At 37.8% G+C, this 19,093-nt stretch overlaps 2 protein-coding genes across 5 annotated transcripts in view; both read right to left on the bottom strand.

Moving 5' to 3' along the window:
• LOC132907751 (synapse-associated protein 1-like) overlaps window positions 1–14,772 on the bottom strand; it is a 91,278-nt gene extending 76,506 nt beyond the window's left edge. For 3 of the 4 annotated variants that reach the window (XM_060961129.1, XM_060961132.1, XM_060961133.1), the window contains exons 1-4: window positions 14,473–14,772; window positions 10,078–10,275; window positions 9,793–9,831; window positions 8,951–9,036 (exon numbers count right to left, since the gene is read on the bottom strand). In XM_060961129.1, coding sequence (XP_060817112.1) covers window positions 8,951–9,036; window positions 9,793–9,831; window positions 10,078–10,275; window positions 14,473–14,606 — 457 coding nt within the window. In that variant the 5' untranslated portion in view covers window positions 14,607–14,772. The remainder of the gene's footprint in view (window positions 1–8,950; window positions 9,037–9,792; window positions 9,832–10,077; window positions 10,276–14,472) is intronic. The other variant, XM_060961130.1, reaches the window with a different exon arrangement.
• A 369-nt stretch (window positions 14,773–15,141) lies between these two features.
• Window positions 15,142–19,086, bottom strand: LOC132907766 (mitochondrial pyruvate carrier 2-like). The gene is made up of 4 exons (XM_060961161.1): window positions 18,102–19,086; window positions 17,440–17,480; window positions 16,497–16,693; window positions 15,142–16,182 (listed from the first exon to the last, which is right to left on the bottom strand). Exons 1-4 carry the CDS (start codon window positions 18,184–18,186, stop codon window positions 16,128–16,130), a joined length of 378 nt encoding a protein of 125 aa, XP_060817144.1. The 5' UTR covers window positions 18,187–19,086; the 3' UTR covers window positions 15,142–16,127.
• Window positions 19,087–19,093: the final 7 nt, after the last annotated feature.

Genomic DNA, 19,093 nt, shown 5'->3' with positions numbered 1-19,093 from the left:
AAAGCTCTCTTTAGATGGAGGCAAAGCGTAAAGGGGATCAAATAAGAGTAGCTAATTCCCGTGTGGAAAGCGGAAAAGAAGGTCGGCCGACGACGGTCAATGTTCCAGGATTCTGAAGTATATGGGACAAGCTAGAAAATTCAAAGAACCGACAGATTTACAGGAAGCGCAAGGTCAAGATATAAACTCGTGTTTGTAATTGGCAGGACGCTTGAAGATGACGACGGATGTCATCGAATGTTACTGGATTTTATGGAAAATTTAAAGCCTCGCACACGCGCAGAATGTAATATGTCTAGTATCTTAAAGTTTGTTTATTATTTTTATTTATTGTTTCTTGAGGATGAAATACAATAGATTTCTATCCAACTGTTTTTTGGTTAGTTGTATTTGTTGTGTGTAGATGAAGATTAATCGTCAAAAGTTATTATTATAATATAATAATATTATAATAAAAGTTATTATATAAAATAGATTATTATCAACCTACTAATGGAACTATTTATATCTGAGAACTATGATCTTCTTTAAAATGTTGGATGAAAGTAGATAGAGTATTAAAGAAGCAAACGAAAACCTATAATTAGTAATAACTAAATTAGTTAAAAAAAATAAATTCACTCTTATAGTTTGATAGAATAATAATGCGTAATCGTGACTGGGAAAGTAATAAACGCGAAGCCTCAGTCCAAGTCGAAATTAACTCAGCTTTCGCCGCCAGAGAGTTCAAACCGAGCGACAATTCGCTCTTTCTTTGTCCCTCTAAGTTTACTTGACAGAATAATTAGTGCGTGCAATTAGTCCAGCTTGGAAGCAGGCTCGATGAAAATTGCACGATTTAACAATTGTTTGCCAGAAGCCGACACAATCTCCCGGAACCGGGATAAATGTCTCTCCGGGGACCTCGTTTAAGTATGCAGGCTCCATTATAGAAAAGGATCGATGCCAACTCCTAGAGCTTGGCCTGGTTAAGTATTCGTGGAATCTTTCTCTAGCTTTGAAGGTAACGAGACCTAACTGACTCCAATCTCCAAATTCTTTTATATTGGAAAAAAAGGAAAGTAAAAAAAAATAATAACGATAGAACTAGAAAAACGGGAAAAAGAAAAACGAAGCAAACCGCAGCAACGCTAAAAAGAATAGCGCGGTCGCAATTCATTCGATACGAAGGAAGTACAAAAAAATGGGAAGGATAACAAAAAAAGCTACGAAACAGGCGACCAAAAAATGAAAAAAGAAGGAGAGGGAAAAGTTTTGTAGCGGTCCGAAACGTCGCGTCGTTCGTTATATTTCTACGATGTGGCATCAGTCAACCCAGATTCACGGCGTTGAAAACGCATCGGTAGCAACCTTGACCCAGCGAAGCGCAAACCACGAGCGGAAAAATTCGTGAAAGCGGTGGCGAGACCCGTGCACCACTGCTGCTCTGTCCGGAACCGCCAGCGCGAATAATTTCACGCGGTTTCAACTGCGTAGGTGCGTCCACGCGATTTTAGAAATACGAAACCCAGCTGCGAGCTAACCACCGCGCCGCCGGCCTCAATCTGACAGACACGCGTATCAGCTTCGCATTTCGTCGGTGGAAATTTCTGCCCGTTTTTTCAATCGTTCGTGTCTGTCTCTCGTTCTCTTCGGCTTGCCTCTCTTTGACCACGACAAAACATAGCCTTGACCGTTTAACGCGTTTCCGCTGCCGTTAAATCCGACGAAAAATCTGGAGGAGACAACGTCGACCGGTAGAAAAATCGCCGCCGTTCGAACTAAGCTGCCGGGGTTTTACAAAACTTTCCTCGTTTAGTTTTCGTTACGGTGTTATGTATATGGGGCAAGCTTTTCAGAGAGTCTGAGATTTCTGGATGCATTTATTTCCATCTCTCCTTTTCCCTTTCCATCTGCGCGTTCATATCGATGACCGAGTTCTGTTTAATTTGCCTCTGGGAAACGGAATTACGTTCTACGACGAAAGAACTACATTTCGCCCTCGCGAGACAGGAACGATATTTATGAATTTGTGTCACGTTCTCTCCGCAACGGGTCTCGCGTATTTCTCGTTTCATTGACACGAACCAAAGGCGACGAATATGACGAAAACTAATTTCTTTCACAAACTGCAATCTACTCTCTGATAAATCTATTTCGCTAAGAGAAAGCGACGAAAAGGCGAAAGAGGAAGCGCGGTGCAAGGAAAAACGGGCGTAGAGCTTCCGCGCTAACAACGCTAACTTCCGGCGTGTCGACGTCGTAGTCAGCAATTTCGGCGAGAGAAGATTCGCTTGGGCGGTTGTATCGATCGACGAAGATGGGCCCAACCGCTCGACACGAAGGACATTTACTTGCCGATTGAATTTAGTTATGTTGGCAGCGAAATTCCTGATGAAATTCGTGGTAAACGTTATTCCCCGAATCCACCAATCTATCGTTGCTCAGCCACGCGGGAAATCACTGCAATTTATATGTACACGTACGAGACTAGCGAGAAAATTCAGAGAAAGAAAATCTACGTGTCTCCAATCTCGGTTATGTTCTTCTAGGTGCTTTATCAGCTTTCGATACTGTCCAATGACGTATCTAGGTAATCCATGCCACAGGACAAGGACGAATCTGTTAACCCTGTGCAGGAGATCCTGTTTCTCTTTCACCATCGCCGTGGCTCTCTCTATTTTTTAAACGCTTTTTCACTCAAACTGTGTTACTCGGCTCGTTGATTCTCGCCCGTTTCGCGTACAAATACGTAGTTGTACTTGAATATTCTGAGCACTTAAAGACTATGATCCTGTATAAAAAGCGTGCATCCTTTGGAGGATACAACGTTGTCGTTATTTCCACCGCATTACGTTCCCGAATTTACACGGTCGTGCTGTGTTAGCTGGTCGATACTCTGCTTCGTTAACTCTGCCGTCGCCATCCTCGCCAGTTCCTCCAACTTATTTTTTAGCCTGACTCTCTGGTGTCACGTATATGATCGATATATAATCGACAGAAGACAAACAATGGGTCGTACAATTGATTGAACTTTGTATATTTCAACGTATATGATCGTTATAATTCGACTACTCGAAAACGAGTATCTTTAATCGTTTTAAGGGGCACAGCATACGCACGTCCGATCGGCAGCTCAGGCGCAGGTTCTCCCTGGCGCTGGCTCTTTCGATTTAGTCTCTCCAATGCCATTCTTTTTTTCAAGTTTTTCAAATTGGTATAAAACTGTGGGAGCTTACGAAGCAACGTAACTGACGCAACTGAGCAAGGTACCTTAGTAGTAAATAACAAATTACTGCTCAAATAATGAGAAAGATCGTCGGCGACAAAAAGCCGATTAATGAGCTATCGATCGGTAAATGTATGTTAATATCATACGGTCTTACTGAAAGACGTACACAGCTTAAGATTCAAAGCCTGTCTACGATCCTAAGTACGACTATGGTAACGAGTGTCGTCATTTAACGCTTCGATTTATAATCTTGCTCTGTCGGTTCAACTGACTATTGGATTGGCAACTAAGTGAGTGCGGATTTTGACATTAGGTGGTATTGACAAAATCCGCAATCACTTAGATTCCAACCCAATATATCCGCGTCTTACTCGTACTCGTACAAAAGCTAGAAAGAAGATACTTTCTATGGATGTATCTCGATAGTAGACTAAGGATGCAAGCAGCGACCAGTCCAGTTAGCGAAGCGCTATGCAGCTTCTTCCTGCATTTTACCATTTTTCTCCTTTTTCTTACTTCTCTTCTCAGGTCGAGAAAGTTCTCCACAGTGACGTAAAGTAACTTCTCAATTGTAGCCGAGGACGTGCTTTATTTCCTGGCTCGGCAACGAGCAGGTTCGCCACGGGGACGCCTCAGCGACAGCATTATGCAACGGTTGTTTCGTTTCCGCGGCCAAGTTTTCTCTACTCGCGAAAGCTAATGACGTTAGGCAGATTGTTTCCAGTCCATCGTCACCCTCGCGATCTTCAGCCGAGTTTGCCCGCGGGCAGAAACAACGTGTACTGTTCGACCAACTGAACGATATATTCCGTGACGGAGACGATATTCGATAGACTTTGTAACTCGAACAACTGCCAACGAACACGTATAACTTTGGTCGACCTTCCAGTTCGTTCGTGCTGATTAAATGCGTTCTGCTAATGTTTGAAAGTCTCGTTCCTTTTGCTTTTTACGAGGCTATTTCAGAGACGAGAAACCAACGCAAAGAAAGAAAAAGGATCTCTCGTTTGGCGCGTCTCTTTGCCTCCGCCATCCATTCTTTGTGCGTTTCCTCTTTCAGAGAGTCTCCTAGGTGACGCGAGTACTAACGACTTGGGACCACGAAGAAACGAATTTTCCGAGCTTCGGTATCAAAACAGCGATTGTCGAGCAAGATTTTACGGAGACGTCAAAGTTGAAAATGGCAAGTTTTTCATTCGTGATTAAAAGAGATCAGAATTTTGAAAAGTTTGTCCTTGAGTATGTTAGATATCATGGCTTGCATGGTAACATTGTTAGAACATCTGAAACACGTTAAATATTAGTAGGCTTTCGATTATCCCAACAATGTTTATCTAAACGTTCGGCTCTTTAAATGTCTAGCGAGTATGCAAATATTGCAAATATACCAGTAATGTTATTACATCAGCAAGCGGTAATGTATGTATAATGTAAAAGCCTCGTGTGTATATTGATTCGTGGCTCAACTATATCGTAAGAGAAATCGATACAAGATATACGACTAATGCATGTGCACACAATGTACTATGCGAAGGATAAAACGTTGATACGATATAGAAATTATGTAGGTGCTGCTCCTGCAGGTATTTACGTGTTTCATTGAGGAAATATACGTGCGGACGAACGCTGGATACGATTCACCGATCGGCCTAAAAGTAGCGTTTGATTTTTTCACTGTACGTGAATGAACCCAAGAAGGAAAACACGTTTCGAATTGTACATGGTCGTTGCGCTTTTGAAACAAGAGGATAAAAAGAGAGCGGTTTTCGATCGCCGCTTTATAACGTATATCCGAGCTTTCGAAATCTAATATCGGGAAAACGCGCTGTCAGCCGCAGACCAACGATTATATCGCTCTTTGTCCGCTTCCAAAAATCTGTACATATCTTGACAATCTCTGTGTAATGGAATAAAAATAAAATAAAAATCGAATAAAAATCAAATAAAAATACGATAAAATATAATATGGAGAGTAAACAGAAGAAATTTCAATATTCTGCATGCGTCTTTATGTAGATTTAGAATAACATTACGTTAAAGAGAAAAACAATTGCTTTCCATCGAGTCTGCAATCGAGTTAAAGAGAGAGAGAGAGAGAGAGAGAGAGAGAGAGATCTGGTGGACTGGCAGCATAAGACGTATAATTTCCAAGTTTCATACCTTTGTCTACCGATGTGGGGGTGGAATCGAGCAGAGATACGTATAGAACCGTGAAATAGGGGAGCACGGTCGATATCGTTCTCGAGAAAAGTTCTCTACGCTTTTCCAGCGTATCTGTAACCTCGTTATGCGCGAAAACAAGCGACTGGGATAAAATTCTGAACGATAGGATTTTATAATGGGTTATACACAAGGTGTTCTAGAAAGGTAGGTATGTATACATCAGAGGTGATTCAAGTATACAGAAATAAGAAGAAGGCTTTCTACGTAATCATTTAAAACGAGCATCTTCGATTCCAACGAAAGAATTTACATGATTTATCGAATATCTCTGCTTTTTTGGAAGAGTGTCGGATGTTTTTCAAGTTTGCTAATACTCCTCTTGGATATAACATCAGAGTGTAAACTTCAATGTTATCTACTAAAACGTATTAGAGATCGAAGACTCTAAGTACTCCCAGAAATTATAACAAATTATTGCGACAAATAATTCGAATTTAACAGACTTTCCAGACTGCTGATAACGATATGATTAAAAGATATATTATCTTCGGCGATAGTAAAACTGCGACTCGATCTATTAATAATAAAATGTAACCGGAAGATATCATATTAGACATCTGAGAAATTAAACGTGGAACAAATTAAAGAAAAGAAGATAATTATCCTTCTCGTGGATCTTATAGATCTACGGCCTGATTACCTCTTCGTAGACAGTATATTAAAGTTCCATCGACTTTCCGATATACAGATCATATTCGCACGAAGTGTATTTTATATTTTTAATTAAAAAATGTATTCCTCGCGGTTCCCAAATTTTGAAACGTTCTATATATACAATAGAATATGCAAAATTTACGCCGATGAATCGCCGATGAATTTGAACGAACGTGTCAACGACCATTTCGACGCTCGACGGTACCAAATTAAAATTTTGATTCGATATGAAACGACAGGTGGAAAGGTTGGACGTTGTTGGCAGCGCGACAAAGGCTTTTAAATATTTCAACGTGATAACAAACGACGCGAACTGCATCATGAGTCGACATTTTCATCAACGGCGCGATATTTCCGTCTGAAAGTAGCAAACAAAGTCATTCCACGCGTACAAATACGCGTTACGAAAATTAAGCGCAGCTTTTATAGTTTCGCTGACACAGTCTGCGATCGAATCGTAAACAGTCGCGAGCTTTTCCGTGCAAAGCAAAGATAAACTTTATCATAATCTTACGTTAAATTTATATTCGATTGTATTTATTTATAAATCGTATTTGCCAATTTTTCTCTCTGGAACGTTAAAGCGAAATTTGAAGCAAGCGATTAATAACGCTATAAAAAAAAAAAGAAAAAAACAGCAACGATCGACGTTAAAATACGGTGCATTCCGTTCGTCTGCATTCTGCAACACTTCAACTTGAAATCGAACGGAAAAGTAAATAAATTAATTATAACAGCGCGAATAAAAATGTTCCACTCGCAACGAGTATCTAGCAAAATGATCGTAAATTAATTGGTCTCTACCAATACCCCGTTACCTTATTTTGCTCTCTGTAGAATAAAAGAAATATACGACACCGTGTGAACGATCTATCGATCGTCAACGAATGGATTATGCGAATCAACGATGAATTGTATCCATCGTCGCGTTACCGTATTTCAAGCGACTGTCTCGTATTTCACGTTGAAAAATATCGCAATAACCGACGCAGGTAAATCTCATCGAGCTTCCTCTCAATGATAATCAACGATATAACGCCCTGCCTCCTCCGTTTTTTCTTTTATTTTTTCATTCGTTCCAGCTATTTCTCTTGACTCGAGCTCGCTCGTACAAGTGTTTTCTACCAAAGAAATATATACACGACAGCACGTGATACGCTGGAAAGAGAAAAAATACCATCTGCCTCGCATCGCCTTCTTGAGTAAACATTATTGATGAGATCTATGCGCGAGAAATTTGGCGCTGTCTCTGCGTACGGACATGAAGAAATCGCGCTGCCATATACTCCAGAAGAGAAACGAATTTCTTTCGAATGCACGAGCCAGCAACGCGGTATAGATTTATCCCGTGGAATAAAATACGAATCGAGTTAATGGCGAGGGAGAAGAAATAGAAATGAAGCGGAATAGAGAGACAGGAATAAGGAAAAGGAAAAGATTGAGATCGCACGGCTAACGGAGATGAAGCAGAAGGAAAAAGGAAGGACAGAACGAGTTATGAAAGCTAATTTAATAGTTGGGTAACACGATAGCGGTCTCGATATCAAATCGTTAAACTTTATCGACGAAGAGAACTGCATCATTAATCGGACAAGCTGAACGTGGGTGAGCCGAGAGATCGAGACCGCTGATAGTTGCTTGGTTGAATTTTTTACTGGGTCGCGTAGCTACCGTACATTTTGATATGCGCATCGAAGGACATTTGGAAAAATCAAATCTCTCTGATATATAGGAGGTACAGTTAAGCGAAAGTGTGCGTCACGAGTGCGCATACGGAAACGAAAGAAGCTTTCTCGTTTATACGGATAAATGCCGCTCGTGATCGCTAAACCGACAACCAAAAGACGCATAAATCTCCCAGAAAAATGTCGACGATACTCTTGGAGATTTGCTTTGAAGGATTTAACTGTCAACGACGTGGACTGACAAAGGAATTTGTTATTTAAATTATCGTTCAATAATTTTTAATTTAATTTAAATTATTTCATTTTTGCTCCTCTCTCTTTGGCTTTCAAACTTTTTTAACTTTGATGTTCGCGCTAACGATTACGTCGAAGACGTTTTAACTTTCTATCTGGTGCCTCGTTTTTAAGCCTCTAACAAGAAACTACGTTACTTGGCTGGTAATGAGCATTCGTTATTGTCTACCGCTGTTTTATCGGCGAATATAATAGCAATAACATGCTTGCCTTAAAGGAAATACGATCGTAAACTGCGTCGTTACTCCCATCCTACTCTGTCTGTCTTTTCTCTTAACTCCAAGCAGAAGCACTCGAATCGATCTGTTATCAAAGTCTGTTTACTGATAAACATACTAGACGAACTTAAATCCTTCTGCCAAGATCCTACAACTTGTCGTAACATCAAGCAGAAATAACTGGGAGTCTGAACGAAAGTGATCCTCGTTTTCGGTCCTTTTTATAATAAGCTACTTTCATCGAAAGGATAAATAGAATTCCTTTTTCCTCGCACTTTCTTATTAACAAGAACTGTTTTCTTGCTCGTAACAAACATAACTGGCAACGAGTCAGTTCCTTGAAAAGTCCTTGCAACTCCTTCAACTTGGATCTAATTAAAAGTTCCCTTCGCTGTTATTTTCGCCACTCACCGGTTTAAAATCATTTATCATCGCAAAAGGTAAATGCGTAAAGGTAAATATCCGTTAGAAATGATCGGCGCCAAAACATTGCGGAATATCAGCATTAAGTGTCGAACAAACAAATTCCTACGACATTCTTTATCACTTGCACGCCATCCTGCATAACGTTTAAATGTTATTAATACGTAACGTATCTGATTGCCGTTCGTATTCATTCGCCAGAAAGTAGAGAAAACGATGAGAAAAATTTTGCAAAGACTCACCTCCACCGAATGCCTGTTGTCCTTCCTTGTCCTCGGATGGAGAACCTTCTAAACTCGCGGGTCCACTGTCAGCTCCGCCAGTTGCGCTGTAAATACGACGAGAAAAACACTGAATGAGGAACTACGAGGAAGGTTGCACCTTGTCGTGCAATCAACGCTATCCTACAGCGATTTTCAGAAAGCTTAACGTAGGATGCAGATCGAGTATACGTGGAGAAAGAAAATAAATTACGCAGTGCATTAACGTGTCAAGTGAACTTGAATGGCTTCTTAAACGGTGTACAAGCTACCTTGATTTCCAATACCTACGCTTACCTTATCGATCGATTGATCGAATAATTAAAAAAGAAGCGTGTAAATCGTTCTAACAACAGTGGGAGCCATCACAAATGTGCTTATTAACTCTTTAACTAATCGATCCTTTGCAGTCGCACACACCCAGCTCGACTCAACATTCTATTCTCCTTCATTCCTTTTCTGGATATAAAACATACTGTCGTTTGCATCAAAGCACGAGTTTAAACTAGCGAAGCTTAATTTCTGCATTCCTGGGCAATCTAAATGTGCGCAGATGTACAAAATATGTGAGAATATCCAAATTAACGTACTCGTTATATTATCGTAGGATAAGGCAACAAATCTCTATTCGAATTCTATTTCAACGTGATGATGAAAATACAAATTTGCATAAACATTGGCAGTGCGATAACGTGAATCGAGATATAAAACATAGCGAAATCACAGCTCTCTTAAAGTAACTTTATCGGACACGATCGCAATAAAATGTCGAATTTCACTCGAACGGCAAAGGATCGCAATATCATTTCCAAAAAAAACCTCACCGTGGTACGGTCGAGACTGCTTCTGACAAGTTTGTCCAACTATGGAGAAAGACAGTATCGATTAAACAAACAATTTGTAGCGAATTCACATATATGTATGTATAGCTTACTACGTTCACTATCTTATCTAAAAAGCAGAAAATATATTATTAACTTATTTAGCTTGTGTGTTACGTTTAACTACATCTTTGAAGATATCAAGAAACTCGTATTACGCTTATCGCAGTTACTACCATTTTCCATAGTTGGGCAGAAGAATGTATGGAACGTTTCTAGTGTTCTTACCTGCTGGCGTCGTCGTCTTTTGTCTGTTCGGCGACGGTACTCTCGGTATTTTGCGCCATTTGGGCTCCGTTCATAGGTTTTCCCGCCTGTGATTCGCCATCACCTCCCTGTCCAGCACCGCGGCTCAATCCCGGAATTCCTCCGCTGAACCAGCCTGTCATCTGCGATTTCACACCAACCAACATGCTTCTGGTCGGGCTACGCACAAAAGGAACGATTTTTGTTAATTTAACACAGCAACTATGAGTTTCGTTCAACATTGTACAGCTACCGTAATACAGAACTAAAAAAGGAAAGAAATCAGAAACCGATATTTCAAAACAGAAAATTACATACGAGGGAACACAGAGGAAAGGAAAGTCGGACGGGAGAGAGCGTTCGTTGCGAACGAATGTTTTTCTATTTTCGCGCTAGTTTATACAGCGGTAATTAGCCCAGTCTATTTACTTTTTCTTCTTCCCTTTTTTTAATCGTGTTATCGTATAACATAGCAAAGTTCGAACTGCGAGTTGCAGGTAATAACTTGAACGAGAAAGTTGGAAAAGCGCATCGTCTAACAACGTCGTTATTAAGAGACGTTAACGCGATACAATTTCACCAGACATTTATCCCGATCGCTGTACTTATTCTGCCCCATTATTCTCCATTCGCGTATATAATAATAATTACGGTAGCAGGAAGCGTACGAAATTCGCTAAGTCGACCAGCATTTTCGCTGAAATTTTGAGAACTGTATAAACATCGTGACGTGCTTCTCATTTTTACTATTTGCCTAACCTCGTTGAGGTTGCCTTCTCGCCATGGTTACCTAACGTTCCAGGGAAACAGGCCAATGGAAGGAGAACGTACTCCAAAGTGTGCTTTCGATTGCTGCGTATTCGCTGTAAATATGTTACGTGGAAAAACGGGTCAACGTGATCGAGTTAAGTAACAAGGGCAACGAGAAACACTGTGGCAACTGTAACTCGTTTAATAAATAGTACCGCGGCTTTTATAAATGATTTACCGATGTTATAATTTTGTCCAATCAATAGGCAGATCTGTGGCCGAGGATCGTGAAAAATCTCATCTCCCTAGCACCCTTTTTCTTGCTTCTTAGCAAGTGGTTGAACAATGAACGACCTTTTCCGGAGATATGTATCAATTCCTTGGTCTAATTAATTTTTGTCGGCAACAATACTCGGCATCGATTTTCTTGAAAATTAACCGTAGTCGATCAGAATCGAAAGTAAAGACGAACTAAAAATCATTGTGGGTAAATCGAGAATTTACGAATTTGGAATAGCCACGTATTTCAACTCTTACGAGTATCGTGTCTTTATCTTCGTAATTAAATAAATTTATTCATAACGATAAGCACACAACACGTTTTCTCTGTTTTATGAAAAATATTAGTGGCCCGACTTACACCACTATGCATCGTGTTAACATCGATGGTTACCATCTTTCTATTAAGCTTCCACCTCTTACAAGAACATTTATCGCGAGTTTATTGTAAAAATAATTTGTTAAACATGGGAACTATTAACGCCACTCCTCGGAATTCCGCATACAAACCTCGAAGAGGCGCGTCAATATCGCGATAACACCGATGCTTCGTTAATAATCGGTATGAAATGCGCATCAAGCCGTTGCAATTGTTTCAGTTTATCAATAACTCATCGTTCGTCGAAATAACAAACATATTTCCCTAAAATATTTTATGATCGAGGAAAAATTAGAAAATTTATCGTCTCTTTGTTCGTCGTTAAACCATGAAATAAAAAAAAAAAAAAAAAGAAAAAAGGAAAAACCAACGAAAGAGGAAAAAGAAGGAAAAATATGACAGAGAATAAAAGTAGCAATAAATATTAGAGAAATGGGAGAAAGGAAAAAATTACGAGGTCTCATTACTATTATACGAAATTTAACAGTTTCGTGGGAGGGCGACTGCGGTGGTATCGATTGCGACCTATATAAAAGATTACGACCGCCCCCCACTCCTTTATGGAAACATCGCTGTTTCTTCGTACACGAATGGAACTCGTTCGAATCCTCGACTACACCATCGTTCAATCACGTATATAGCGTTATATCGCCGACTTCTTAGAAAACATTGCTTCCGATCTTCCAACGGGGAAACAATTTTTCCAAACGAGCAGAATTTCCACACCGGAAATTCTTCCACACCTTTGACGAGATTCGTGTTCATCAACGATGCATACTGGAATGTTTATCCCGACAGTAGTCGAAGATCTGCAGAACATAATCAACCGGGCAACTGTGTCGAGAAATTCCCTCTCGTGAAACTGTTTCGTTTATACGATCAATGAAAACGACCACGATCTTTCATCTTATTTTCTTTTCCTTTTTCTTTTCACTCTTGGTATTTTTTTTTTCCTTTTTTTATATTTTTCTCGTTCTCTTCTCCTTTTTTACGTCTTTCGTAGAAGACGAGTGGGGCAGTCGAATCAAGAGGCAGCTCGATAACGTATCTGACTTGGAAAGCTGTGTTCATCGGCAATGTCGTGCTTTTTTCACCTTCACCTAGTCGTCTAAGGAAAAATAGTCGGACGCGATCGAATAAAGGGAATTAAATTAACGGGTGAAACCGTGACTCTTTGGAAAAAAAAAAAAAAAGAAATAAGAGAGAAAAAAGTCTCTCGACGCTCGCAACGCGTATACGGGCGGGTACAGAGGTGAAAAAACAAAAATCAAATTCTCGTCGTAAAGCGGAGAAAGGGAACTGACTTTCTATTGTGAGTCACTTGGCCAACGCGAGGAAACCTATTTCACGTTGTTAAGAATACGTTTAATACGTATAAAGGTATCATGACTGGTATATTTCACAAAAATACACTAAAAAACATGGGAATGATATCATAAAGTAAGAATAGAGAATGGAATACAAGTACAGATTGCATCGATTAAACGTTAAATTTTAGATTAATAAAAAAAGAAATCCATCGAATGGCGCATTGATTTCGGCGCAATGAGCGCTGACACGGGGGTTAACACTAGTACTACCAACCGAGAAGATGCAAAATTCCTACCCAAAAAATAGAAATGGAAAATAGACGAAAAAATACAGATACCAAGAACAAAAAAGAAGGCTTTAACCGTACGTGCACTTTACGAAAAATCATTAATTCTTAACAAATGCATTTATATAACATTTATATGAAAAATTACGAATTAGTTATGTCGTTAGTTGGGTAGATTTAGTAATGCGATTTAGTAAATGCATACGTGAGATCGTATTAGGAAATTTGCGATAGCGATTTGTGTAACGCGATGACGTTCCATCGACCCATGCAATCCTATTCCAGAAATCCATTTCTCCTGACATAACTTTTAGGAAATAACTATATAAACGTGTTTCATTTACGAAGTTATTCGATAACGCCTATGCAAACCGGCGACCATCTCGCATCTTCCAAGCGGAAAATATAAAGTATCTCGCTAGGAATATTGAGGAAAGTTACGGAAGCGAGAAGAGTGTGATGTAACGTAGAGACGCTTGTAACGTTTAATATCAGATCTCATAAAATGGAAATAGAGAATAATATATCGTAACCTACATTTTGTACGAAATGTTGCTTTGGAAATTTGGGATTAAAATTTGGAGTTAAAAAAGAAACAGGGAGTTTCTGCTTTCTTGGTGCTTAAAAGAAATTAATTAATACCTTTAGCAGATATGCATGAATCGAGACATGCAATTCTTCATTGGAGTAATTTTTAACGAAAATGAAACCACGGTACGATAGACACGGTAATAGTAGTAGGGTTTTGTATCTGTCATTAATACTATTGTCATTCGATGCAGTTTTACAAATTAAGATGTATTTTCGATATATGGAAAGAAAAAGATAAACGCATATTGTGCAGTTATGCAGTTGTATCTTATTGACATTCAATTTTGAGTTAAGAGAACAGAGATAAACTTATCTAATCCCAATGCTGTCTACTATTCTCCTTTTCAGTTGTACTGCATTATATAAATGTATGACGACCGCGTATCTTAACCTCATTCCGGTTTACGAAACGTCATATTGGCGTCCAATAAGTAATTTATATTAGCAGAGAAACACGAATGTTATCGATCTAATCCGAAAACTACATTCAAGATCGAATCTAAAACTTTTAACGCGTTGTGCAGATGCGCAAAAAGAGCATATACGCGTGTCTGACGTTCGATCATGACTTACGCATTTTCTGTTGAAAATAACTGTATCTATATGACAAATAAAACATATTCCTGTGAAAATTAAAACGCAATACACAATTCTATAAAGGGGAAAATGTTATAGGTACGATTGTTACGAGATTCATTTTTACAGAATGTCAGGATGATATTCGTCTGAAAGAGGTTACGACATTCAATAGTAAGTCAATAATATAGGTTAATAACGATACCTGTCTTTTCTATCTAGATCTTCTCCTCCTTCAGTACCCGTGGGAAGTTTCTCTTCAGTCGGCAATTCTGTGCCGGCGTCTTCTCCTTTCTTTCCCATCCATGTAGACACCTGATTCGTTAAACCGGTGAACATTTTCAATTATAATGCGACAATTACTTCACTCTTGAATATGAGCGTAATATCTCTGTCTCCTTTCTATCCTCTACGCTAGCACAAACGTTACTGGAAACCCTTGCGGGACCGAATGACGACGAAGACTTATCCGTTTCAACGGTCGCGCAACCACGAACTGCGCGGATGTACGTGTGACAGCGCACTTCACATTGCGCAGTATAATTCGCTCGATCGTGGCGTCGCCCGTATCGAACGGAAAAAGATGGAACTAATATCGCAATCGATTTCCATGGTACGTCGCGCAAAATATAACTTGTACAATCTAAGTTGTAATTTATACATTGCCGTATAAACAGTGTTTGCAAACTTAAATATTCCTAGATTTTCTAGGGACACTAGTCCCTAATTTTCTCTCAGATAGAACGTAATTTTTAGCGCCATAGTTTAAATACAAAAATCAACGAATAGTGTATTTCACAAAATTACATGAATTATAACGATTTACTTTTTTAACAACAAAACTAAACATAAAAAAGATAATTTTGGGAAGCAGTTTTTAGAAAAATATATTATTTTATTATATGTATACAAGGCAATGATAACATTATCGAACTTGGTATACAATTTGTACATTTCCTACTTCTTCGAGTACTTCAGCATCAGTGTTGCGAATCGTTAAGACCAGTAAATTGTACATTATTACTTAAAATTAGAGGTAGATATGTACGTAAGCATATTCACCTAAATCTACTATATTACTACAGGCTAATGTACTATAGATTGGTGTCTTAGTTTACAATATATGCCTTTAAATGTTGTACTGCACATTAAAATTATGTTCTATGTGTTTCATTGGTACATTTGTACTTAGTATAGGATTTAAAATTTGTGCATTACTAAATGAAATAAAAATACAAACAGTATCTTATGTTCAATATCACAGCTTAACATGAACATTTTATGAAGAATTTTATGCTATTACTGTTCCATTTTTGGTATTCAAACATATTTTATATTAAACAAACTAACATGACAATCTATATCGTTTGCTTCCTGGCCGTCAATGTTTAAAATTTTAAAGTTTTGAGTTTACCAATTATTGGTGTTTCGCGTTCCTGAATGTTGGCATTTTTAACGTTTACTTTCAAACATTACATTTAATGTCTTTTTTTGTAATTGATCTAATCTATCTAATTCGTGATTGCTTACTTTCGGAATTTTATGATTACTTATATCCGTTATCTCAGTGATTGCTTACGGCTTACGTTGATTAATTCCTTTTTTATACATGTGACACCAATTTACTTAAATTTGTAATATTTACAATTTTACTATGAAACTTTCATAGTCACTGGAAGTTCATGATCAATGCTGATTATGAAGAACTTGCGTAATTTCCCTAACTTTGTGTTTTACTCTTGTTCGAAATTACGTAAAGGTCGAATAAATTCCGCAAGTCACTAAAGTGATTCTAATATTCTAGATATACACATTTAAGTATTTGGATCTCTAGGAATGTACATTGTTCCGACATAGTCACTATTTTTCTTTCGCCAGCGCTGTTTCAGTTAGAGATGCTTGTTCTCTTTGATACCTGCAAAATATATCATTTAATCAGACATGTAAAATACATACATAAGATAGAATCTTGTAATTTAATATGGACTTCTTTGAAATTTATCACTTATTCATACGTAATGCATACAACACATGATATAATGATATTGATTTAACATTCATCAAATGAATAGAAAATATATGTTTAAATGGAAAGACATATGTATATGTGTGTATATCAACATATCAATATATCCGCTATAAATAATACATCAGAACGGGAAGATTATTATATGATTATTATTATGCTAACTTAAAGATTCTTGCATAACATATAAAACATAAACTTACATTATTCCTCGACTAACTTGGTACAAAGCCGTTATAGCAACGAAGAGATTGACACTAAAAAGACTCCAGTTTTTCGGAATGATCGCTAAAGAGTACCTGGTCCAGATCAAGCCAGTAATGCCCAAGGCAGACGATTGGGTAACAGAGATTTGACTTGCTGGCCTCTGCAGATCACTGAGGCCAGCTATTACAAGTCCCTGTAATTTACAAACTCCGATTTAACGTAATTAAAATATATACATATATATTATATCATAAAAATGAGAAAGAAATGAAGAAGGGAAATAAGGCACGTATTATGATAGAATAGGGAATAACGAAAGGGTCAACAATGCAGATCACATTCGGATGATTTACTTTAGAAGGCTGACCTATATTAAGCTAGGTAGATTGACCGCGATTTGTTATAAGATATGCACGCACGCGCGCGTTATACCTAAGAAACATTATCCGTGAAATTTACATTTGTATGTGACATTTACGCGAGATAATTTTCCTTTATTGTTCTTTAATATTGTGTTAGAAAATAGGTATCGATGATGAATTGTTTATTCTATGTCCCATTGTGGAAATGTAAAACCATTACGGAATTATTAAACGTTATGCTGATGACAATAGCGACATTCATAGTTTCTTTCGTAACAAACGTTACCAGATCAACATCGCATTTGGACCAAGTCCATGAGAATACACGGTCGAAAAATATTTTTATAACGTTTAACGCAACGAAGGATATGAAACACGCGTACTGTCTATTTCATGTTAAAATTGATTCATTTATACTAGAGAAAGAAAAACTATGTATGTATATTTAGATAAGGAAAGATCTTAAAACGTAATTAACGATTTTCTTCTGTAACAATTTGATACGATGTGTATATGTCAAAAAATATACATATGTATATTAAATACTTCAAGAGACAAAGCTTCAGATATTACTGACCCATTTAAAAGCTGGTGCCCAGAAGAATATAGTCTGCGGACCTGAAAGGGGAAAATAGGTCGAATTGCTGTTATGTATTTGTTTTGTATATTACTCATAAGTAATCAAAAAAAAAAAAAGAAAAAATAAAATACGAATAATTCGTGGTATAGTGATAAGGATTGTGTCATATCTCCGAATTCATGTGAATCGTATTTCAAAATGTATACACGTTACTTAATCGCATTCCAACAAGTTCCAAACTCCAATTACAAAAAAGTTGATCTGTCGTAAGCTTTTAGATATTTATTCAGTGAATATTAATGCGTTATCATTAATACTTTGAACTCGTTGACATTGTATAAATTTGCTAGGCAACATGATAGGAAAAATGCATAAAACTATCCGAGCTCTAGTAGATATGCAGGACAATGTGTCAAGGAATGACATTGATTTACATGTTCACAGACATGAATGACGGTCAAGTTTATCTAAATTTATGGTATCATATGATATACAAGATACCAAAAAAGTAAGGTATGCCTAAAGCTTGTATGACGTCACGACATCGTACTTTTTGCCTCTTCGACCGAATGAGAGTGATGCACAGTGACACGAGCGCATATGTTGTACGCACGTGTCACTGCTTGAGAAAACTGGATAATCATTGATAACTTACTAACCAGCTGGGTGATTCCACAGTGGCTGGAACTTCTGTGGCACAAACTTGCCAATCACGTTCATTGTGTTTTTGTAGGCGACCGACATTGTGTTCCACGCGTTCACACGTCAATAATTGTCAAAAGACAAACAGAACTTAGAAAACGAATTACTTAAAGATCTGCCACAAAACGAGTGAACGTGGAAATTACAAGCGGTAAGACGACCCGTACACTGAGACTGAATATCGTGAAGTGCACCGATTGGTAGTCGCGCTGGTGGTACGGGTAGTCTGCTCTTTCCTTTCCCCTCGCAGATTTCCGGGACCTAAACCGCTAGTCTAAAACATACTCTGTATCTATGTATGTGTGGTTTATATTCGCACACACTGTCGTAGATTATTTAGGATCATGTTAAACATACATGTACCCATGATCGATCAATATTTACAGATAATAGCGATATAATAATCAACGTACGATTATTAGCACGTGCAAGTACCCTTCAAGAATTATCGATTCGAATTTATACTTAAAAATAATACAGCATGTCGTAAAAATCTCGTTTCTAACCACTTTTGATATATCAAAGATCTATCAAAATAAATGAAATATTACATGTATAACATCAAAATTTCGTTTAATAATGTACAAATTTATCTAATTTATCGCTAGATTTGAGTGGTTATATTTAAAATTTCGATGAAATTATCGTATTGTCATTTGAAGATAAGACTACAACTGATATGATGATTTTATTATGTAATCTAAATTATACTTATATGTCAGGTCATCTCCAATTATTGGAATTTAGTAATACGTCTATTAATAGATACATATAGTTATTAATTCAACAAATGAATTCCGAATACTTCTGGCGCTTCCAAGATATGAATTGTTGCAGTGGTGTTTAACTTTTCATAGAGTAAACTTCTAACGTACGATAAGGAAATTAATTCTCTAACTTTACCGATAATGTACTATATCATCTACTAACAATACACATACCATAATAT

This window comes from Bombus pascuorum, chromosome 6 (assembly GCF_905332965.1).
Source record: "Bombus pascuorum chromosome 6, iyBomPasc1.1, whole genome shotgun sequence".
Taxonomy (NCBI): domain Eukaryota; kingdom Metazoa; phylum Arthropoda; class Insecta; order Hymenoptera; family Apidae; genus Bombus; species Bombus pascuorum.
The sequence above is the reverse complement of the archived record's forward strand: the minus strand, read 5'-3'. Positions and strand labels throughout refer to the sequence as shown.